Raw genomic sequence first — 9,077 nt, 5'->3', positions numbered from 1 at the left:
TTGCTTTAACTTAAGTTTGTTTCGTGGGTTCGTTTCTGTTAGTTTAACCTGCTGAGTCACCACCGAGTTCATTGCCTGGTGCTAGTTTATTTCTTTTATTTTTGTATTCCGTAGATGTTGGCTGAAGTTTCAAAGTGTTTTCATCATTTGTTTTAATATACAATTACGATAGTCATGTGCTTGCTTTGTCGTAGTTTTTATATACCCTGCCAGATTAGTTTTTTTTTGTTAACTTAGTAGTGTTTACAACTGAAGTTTTGGCCGCTAGTTAATTTAGTACTTAAATTCTGATCCATTTAACTTAGACATGTTAATTAGTAAATCTTTTTAAGTGATAATTAATTACTCTAATTAAATTACTTTCTAAGTGAGCATTTTAGACTTTATGTCAAAAACCCCTCTCACAATTAATTGTTCTAATCCGCATAATTTATTAATTTAAGGTTGCGAGAATAAAATTTTAATCCCTGTGGAACGAATCATAAATATTAAAACGGAGATCGTGCGCTTGCGATTATTTTTAAATCTCTTTTCGAGCACATCACCCGACAACCAGAAGTTCCACAAATATAGATCCTTCATACTTTGAGCATGTTGAGAAAAAATTTCCAGCTTCTAAATCAGGTAATAAGCGTAAAGCTTCCACGAAGGAAGTACCTATTCCTTCATAAATTCCAAAATTTGTTTTGCCTTATATTCATGAATACATAAATGTTTCTACGGACGGTAATTATGGATATAGATCTGTAGCTCATCAGATTTATGGGTCAGAGGACCAGCGGAGAAGAGTACGTACAGATCTATGTGATTCCATGGAGAGACATTTAGATTTTTGGGCGAGAGTGTGGTGCAAAAGTATAGATGAAGCATGGACTACATTACGTAAGATTAACTATTGTGAAAGTCCATGTCCAAGACAGTATTGGATGTCTATGGATGAAATGGGTCCAACCATTATAACTATGTATGATGTGATTTTAGTTGTTTTAAACCAGATACAAATCGGTACTTTGTGTTACATTTCTACGCAAATTTGATCACTTTGTTTCGGTATGTATATATATCACTATGTAATGTCTATCATGATTGAATTATTAGCTCATATTATACTCTCCTAATATTGTAATCATTATTTTTAGGTCTCTTTGATCAATAAATGTCCAGTTCCAGCGATTGCCGGGTTTTGGTTCAAATTACATGAAGACTCTGTCAATGGATGAGATGCTCCTCTAAAAGCTAGAGTCGAGGAATGGAACTTATTCGTGGCTAAATGTTTTAATCTGTGTTTAATATTGAATATCATCACGTATTTTAATGTATTTTCAAATACATTGTTAAATATGAATTATTAATATGAATTTTAAATGCATTTTAATGTGTTAAATGTTTCTTCCATTCTTTAATTTTTAATTTTTTTATTAAAATAATATATATATATATATATTTCATCCAAAAATAAAGATTAAAAAATATTATGAAAGTGATGTTTAATAATTTTTCTTGTAATTTTAGTTATTTTTCTTGTGATTAAAAATTACTCTTGCACACAGTTTTAAAATGTATTGAATATTTATAAAAGTGAATGATTCTTTAATAGTTAATAATTATATTAATTTATAATATTAAATATGCAAAACTAATAGATTATTAAAATATACACATCAATGTTGTAGCATAGTGTTGGACATGTGTAAATATATACCTACCATAACGTGATATTATTACGTGAGACAGTAAACACATTGTAATCAACAAAATACATTTATTAGGGTTTCACACATTTAATTGGTTAAGGGTTATACTTGCAATCTCTGCGAACTGCACAAAGTAAAAATGAACTGTATTTAGCAACACCCCATTTCAAAAGTATATACTTACATTTTAAATGCTCTACACACATTTATTTAAATATCACTACATTATGCATGGAATAGAAACAACCCCCTCTACTAAGAGTTATAATGATTAATTCACAAAAATGTATTAAATTTGAATTGGATATGTATCTCATGCACTTCTTCCAAAAGAAAAAAAATGAAACAAATAGCCGATTTGTTTCCAAATTGCTTAACATATATAATAAAATATTCTTTGAACTAAAAAAAGATTACAATGACTTCCTCAAAGAATCCAACCTACACCATCCGTGAAATCAGTAACATCACAATTGACTTTCATACAATTAAGTTCAGTTGTAGGCCAATGTTCAGAACTTTCGGTTGTACCAATTTAAATTGGAAAGATATTTGGAAAAATTTTCATTGTGAAAGACGAGTTTTTATGATTTCCGCCAACGACCTAGCCTTGATATGGGCTTTTAAGATCCTTATAACATCAATTGAAACATTCTCAAAGGGACAAAATGACAAAACTAAAAGTACCAAGACCATAAAAACCACTCAAAAGGACAATCAAACCTTAAAAAAATTGGGTACACCAGCGATCCTAAAAAATGAGGAATGATTAATGAAGGAAAGTAAGAACTATGGTGACTAAATGAGGAATGATTGTCGATGGAAAATAAGAAATAAGGTGACTAGAAGAGATAAAAGAAGACGAAGGAGAATTTGTGAGAAGGAAGATTGCTTAATTGATGAAGAAAAGGTGTAGATCTAAGGTTTTGTTCACTTGGATGGAATGGAATGAAGACAGAATGAAATGAAAAATTATAAAAAAGTTTTATGGTGAAAGATGAAAGTATGAGATAATAGTGATAAATATGAGTGAGTCTAAAATTTTTTATGGTAAAGACTACAGAGAAACAGATCAAGAAGTGGAATTAGCATTCCTTCCAAAACATGTGGTTTGGATTCTAATTCGAATAATTAGAATGGAATGATCGAAGGAATGAAAATTATAGACATTTTCTCTAATCAGTCGTGATTTAGATTTTAGAGTACAATTTTCACTCTATTCTGCCTCCATTTCATCCTATCCAAGTGAACACGACCTAAATATTTTGGAGGGGGCTAGCTGGGTTGGGGTCCGACGCTGATTCAAAGTTACTGTGAAGTGTTTTAAATTTCTTCTACGATTAATATCTTTTTTTTATGCAACAATCAATATCTTTTTAATCGTGTAATTGATTCTACTTTTCAAGTACATCAAAAGATGTGAATCTTGAACGTGTTCTAAAAAATGTTCGATATTTATAAGGGTTAATAGGCGAAAAGGTCACCGAACTAATAACAACTTGCATTTAGATCACTGTATCAATTAACTTTAACAGAATCCGTTAAAAAAATTCAAAAAATTGAAAAAAAAATAAAAAATCAATTTTTTTAAAAATATTATAAAAACTTAAAAAATCTGAAAATTTGAAAAAAAATAATCTGAAAATCAAAAAAATATGGAAATTCAAAAAACATACCTAAATTTTTGAAGTTACAAAAATGAGATTTTTTTCAAATTTCCAGATTTTTTTGAAATTTTAAATTTTCAAAATAGAGTTTTAAAAAAAATCGAATTTTTATATTTTCTTTAAAGTTTTTTTATTATTTTTAACGGATCCTGTTAAAGTCAACTGATACTTAATGGTGCAGTGACCTAAATGCAAATTTTTATTAGTTTAGTGAGTTAACTGCAAGTTAAATCTAGTTTAGTGATCCGTTTGCAAACTTTTTGAGTTCAGTGACCCAGCTACAAGTTGGTCATGAATTTAGTGATCTCTTTGCCTATTAACCCGTATTTATAATGACTAAATGCCTATTTGGTCTTCAGTTTGCTTTTTGCTTTCTGTAGAACCCTAACAAGGCATTTGGTCTTCAGTTTGCTTTCTGTAGAACCCTAACATAGTTGGACTGATACAACCTACCCCGCTTATACAAAATGGTGATCAACAGTCATAGAAGAGTCCCCGGTGTGTACCAAATATGAGATCAAATATATGTAGCTAAAAGAGATCATTTGTACACACAATGGTTCAACATATTCAGCTCAAACAGATCATATTTATACATTATAGATATCAACGTATTCATTATAGCATCACATAGAGTGCACTCTAAGAAATGGAACTCTGAGAAGAAAGGGCAATAACAAGTATAACAATACCAATAAATTTCGAGAAGAGATCATGAATGGCAATCATTAGAGTTCCTCGTTTTACAAAATAAAGATCAGTGCATCTCTTCATCAGTGCAAAAAATCGTTGAACACAAAGCAAAAAGCACAGATAATAAAAATGACAACATCAACACAATTATAGTATTGATTATATCAGTATTGATCATATATATTCATATGGGACAATTACAACCACAATGCTTATATTATGCCTTTGTATTCCTTTTCGGTAGTAGGAACAAACTTTAACCGATTGCATCTTACGACTACAAAACTCAGTTGTATATCTGAACTAGTTAGATTATATATTCATTTAAGGAGCTAAATTTTATGTAAGACTTGTTCAGTTGATAATAGATTTGTTGCTCGTAGGCTTAAGGAATCTTCCTGTAGAAGAGATCAATCAAGTACAGTATGAGGTTCCTGGTGTATACAAACATTTAAATTCAGAGGTCATAATAAAGTTTTTAGTGTGTACCAAAGAAGAGATCAACATATCAAGCCAAAGGGATCACGTGTATACAAAATAGAGATCAGTGTATTCGTCATAGCACAACACAACACAGAGTGTTAAGAAGCGATGATAGCAACAAGAGTTTCTGGCGTTGCTTAGGTGTTACTATTAGGAGGAGACGAAGCCTCCTCAAACGCGAATATAAATAAAAATCATAACATTAACACTTCAATTATAGTACTGATGATTTCGACAAATGAGATTGTAAAGTGAATTCTAATAAAGAGGCAAAACTGAAATCAGTACATATATCTTATCAACAATTATACATATAGTGTATATTTCCTTGAATAACGAAACATTAACAAGCACATTATTACGAAACAAGTGAAGCTCAAGCAGTAGGAAGAACCTTCTTAACAATCTCATCGCTGAGCTGTGCAATCTGCGAATCAAGAGACTTGATAGTCTCTGCTTTGGACTTCTCCAAAGCGGCCAACGCCTCCTGTAACTCGGCTTCAACCTTCTTCCTCCCTTCCGCAATTTGCTTATCAACTTCAATAGCAGTCTCCTTCTTCATCTGATTCAGAGCGGCGGAAATCTCGGCTCTGGCAGCTCTCATGACGGCGGCGGCCTGCTCCTCCAGCTCCTTGACCTCCGTGGAGGTGTCCTTGACGCTGCTCAGCATCTCCTTGATTTCCTTGTCTCTGGCGTCCATGAAGTTGCCGAGGGGAGAGTAGTAGACCTTGTCCAGAGCGAAGGTGAGGGCGAGGAACTGAGCCATCATGATGGGGAGAGTGAGGTCGAAGTCGAAGAGCTGCGCCTTCTCGAATTCTTCGGCGAGGAGAGGAGGGGGAGAGGAGAGAGTGACGGCGAGGAGGGCGGCGGTGGAGGAGAGGGAGAGATTTGGGAGAGAGAGTTTGGGGAGAGAGAGATTCGGGAGAGAGAGTTTGGGGAGAGAGAGATTTGGGAGAGAGAGTTTGGGGAGAGAGATTTTGGGGGAGTTGGGGAGGGAGGAGGAGGTGATTAGGGTTTTGGAAGAGCACATTACCATGTTTGCCATGACTGTGCTTAGAAGAAATCTTCAAAACTTGAAAGCGTTTGATAGTATGAGGAATGTTTGGAGTGGAGGGAGGGTGTGTGATTGTGGAGAGAGGGGGAGATAAGTTGTTTATCTTGATTTTATTTCTGCCACAGGAAATGATTGTGATGAGCGGAATTTTGGATGACAGACTGACGTGTGTTGTGGGCGTAGTGAGAGCCCAATTTACCCCCATTTTGAAAAGGGATGAAACAATCCAAGCAAGCCCAACTCAACTTCTCATTATTTTCTTTTTCAAATTAAGCTAAATCAACGGCATATTTTTTCCGTCTAAAAATATTCTGACTAAATTTTTTAATCTACTTGTCTACTTATCTACTTATTCTTAATGAGTGCTAGTAAAGGCTTTAAAAATACCCAAAATTTTACCCACGGGTAAACTTTTTTTTACCCATCCATCTCACAATTCTAGCCCGTTATCCTATCGGGTAATCCACTTGACCCGTATACAACAAACCTTCTCCATCTTATTCTTTCTGTTAACAAGCAGCCTTAATCAAGGAAAATCAATTAATTTTGAATTTAAAGATCGAAGGGTTTTCTGAATTCAATCTTGAAATCCTATCAAACAATTCACTCTCAAACATGACATACACAAATGGAGATGGTTGGTGTTTTTAATCAATTTTCCGGCACACAGTATCTAATCCCAGGTCATAGCAGATGAAGGAACAGATACGAACTGTGATAATCTCAGTCAAGAATCACTCTCTTGAAAAGGATGGAGAATTGCGTCAGCTCTGGAAAGGATAATGCTGGTGGTACGTAAATTCCTTTTTTGTCAGTTTTGATGAATCCTCTGGATATATAGTGCCCTGCTATTCATATTGTCTCATTGTAATTAATCTTTCTAGAGTTCCTTATCCGCAGCTCGGAAACGTGTATCTGATTCACCAAAAACAGGTCTTCCAGTAGGTATATATATTTAGGGTAACTGTTTCGATACTATTAACTTCTTTCGATGTTATCGACTTCTGTTTACTCATCACTTTTAAATTCTGAATTAAAAAGGATAGCAGCAATGTTCTACGCTATATTAACAGGATGACGGGATCCCTTTTGTCATAGGAATATTTTCAGTTTTTGATTAATGATGCTAAGGAATTCTTAGTCGATTAATGGTACATGGCTTTGACAGGTATGAAGAGAAATCTTCTTGGGTTATCGTCTCCTTCCACAAATCCTGGTAATATTTTTAAAAACCTGTTATTTACCCCGTCGATGGCATAATCAGATTATTATTGGTTTTTTGATGAACATTATTTACAGATGTTGTATTTCATTAAACTGAGAATTGTGCGTTTATTTTTTATTTGTTTTTTCTTAATTTTGTTTCAGAGAAAAATGTGATATACATCGCTAAAAATGTGATATAGATTGATGTACAAAACATGAGAGTTGGAAAACTTTATGGGGCACGACCAGGTGAAAATTCATTTTGTTATATTATATTTAGGGGAGATATTGTTATGTGTTTCATACTGCATTTAATGTTTTTTCATGGGAGAAAATGTTTAACACCCAGATTTTACGTCTGGTGCCACACAAACATCAGGTGAGATTGATAATATTTAATTTCTCTGTATAAACGATCTTACAAGTCAAATTTATTGTAAAATTCTTTTTACTAATTTTCAGCACGGGGGCTTTCCACTGTCAGGTATCATTTGTGTTTAATTTGTGCACATGAAGGTTTTACACTATTGCGGAACTAACGTTTAATGATTTATACATACTGTGCATAATGTTCTACCCATGGAATTATATTTTCAGATAACTATTTTGTCTATTTCATTTTTAGGCCTATTCTAATGGGTTCTTACAGATCCATGATATACCATATAATTTTCTTTAAGATGTGAATTCCCGCTCTATTTAGTAATTTTTCACGTATTTATAAGATGTAATGCTTAGACAAGTGTGTGCTTCATCAGCTTGGAAAGTTAGGAAAGTTTTTATCTTTTTTTATGACTGAATTAATAATATTTGTGTGTGGAGTTTGTTATTACTCTTTCTAGATTTTGTGATTATTGTTATGCTTGCAGGGAGAGTTGAAGCTGGTGGCTGCATTCATCTAGGTCCAGAATATTGAGTAGGTGTCGTCCTAAAAATGGTCAGGATGCATTGTTTCAGAAGATGAACCATTGGAAATAGTTGATGATGTCGATATTGGTCGGATATGTTTCCTTAAAGAACCAAGCAGACTGGTGGTGAATCCTACGCATAACCAAAAATGACAGAAAGCATGTTTTTGAATCCCATCAACTGCTCTCTTAATTGATATGGTATAATTAATGTTCAATTGTTGGCTAGGAAGCCTGTGCATGTTCAGGCTACAATCATATCTAAATGTTTTCTTGAAGCTGTCAAAAAGATCAATGGCAAGTTAAATAGTAATGTTTTGGAGTTCAATAATTTGCACCACTGCAATTGGCTACTAAGCTATCTGATTGATTTTAATTTTGGTAGAGTTTTAGTTATTGTTTTACCATTCTTTTAAGAAGGCGATATTAGTAACATAAGATATGTTTTTTATGTTTTAATTATTACACTGCAAAGAATGATATCAGTTGTTTTTGAATCTTGCAGGCACTTGGATTTAGTGCACATCCCAAGTAAGAAAATTTCACTTGAAAACTTAATACATTAAGTAAAGAATTATACTCTTTTGTGCAATTATCATATACTTTTGTTAATTTTGTGCTACTGTAATACATGTTTATTGATATCCATATAACGACATTTCATCGGATTATTATTGTTGGTCTATCATTATTTTGTGAGAGTTATACTAATTTGTTCACTCTCATATTCCAATACTTTTTTATTAATTAACTTAATTACATTACCTTACCATGTCTTCTTTTTTCCTTCTTCTTTTAATGGATGACGCCTCCTCCACACCTGGCCATAGAGTGAGATTCACGCATATTTATGTTTGTTTGGTTTACTTGAAAAGTACTGTATTGGCTTCTGTTTGTAGACCACAGCATTGACCTGATGTGGTAGTTTGGTAAGTTTGTAAAATTTATTTTGTCATGTTTTGATAGGTTTAGTTTGATAAGTTTGTAAACTTTATTTTGTCGTGTTTTATAGGTTTGTGAACTTTGTTGTGTCGTCATTTTTTCACAGAAGGTGTTTTGTGACTATCCCGTGCCCCTGGTCCTATGATATGAAATAGAGAAAGGACACAGTGATTGTGGGAAGTCTACGAGTAGGACAAAAGGGAACAATGCTAATGTCATTACAAAATTAGATATGCTTTAATTGCAAAATATAATTTCTATTTTAAGATTGAGTTGCTTCTTAAATATTCATTCAAAACATGTTCTGCATACAGAGTTTTTAGTATAAAGTTACTCATCTGCTTACTCTCTTTTTCCTGTTTTTTAAAGTTAAACTGATTAAAATTTACCGTGTTTACAATGTTGTCAGCAAATGGAGCTCTTTCTGCTG

General features: G+C 33.1%; 1 protein-coding gene across 1 annotated transcript; it reads right to left on the bottom strand.

Annotated features, from left to right (window-relative positions):
* Positions 1-4,781: 4,781 nt before the first annotated feature.
* Positions 4,782-5,739, bottom strand: LOC108208416 (ATP synthase subunit b', chloroplastic). Its single transcript, XM_017378952.2, has one exon. It carries the CDS (start codon positions 5,580-5,582, stop codon positions 4,914-4,916), a length of 669 nt encoding a protein of 222 aa, XP_017234441.1. The 5' UTR covers positions 5,583-5,739; the 3' UTR covers positions 4,782-4,913.
* Positions 5,740-9,077: the final 3,338 nt, after the last annotated feature.

The sequence above is a fragment of the Daucus carota genome, chromosome 1 (assembly GCF_001625215.2).
Source record: "Daucus carota subsp. sativus chromosome 1, DH1 v3.0, whole genome shotgun sequence".
Lineage (NCBI taxonomy): Eukaryota > Viridiplantae > Streptophyta > Magnoliopsida > Apiales > Apiaceae > Daucus > Daucus carota.
This window is presented reverse-complemented; position numbering and strand designations above follow the sequence as displayed.

Bases quoted from the DNA above. Each gene is read 5' to 3' on its own strand.
- LOC108208416 (XM_017378952.2), bottom strand. From the start codon at position 5,582: ATGGCAAACATGGTAATGTGCTCTTCCAAAACCCTAATCACCTCCTCC.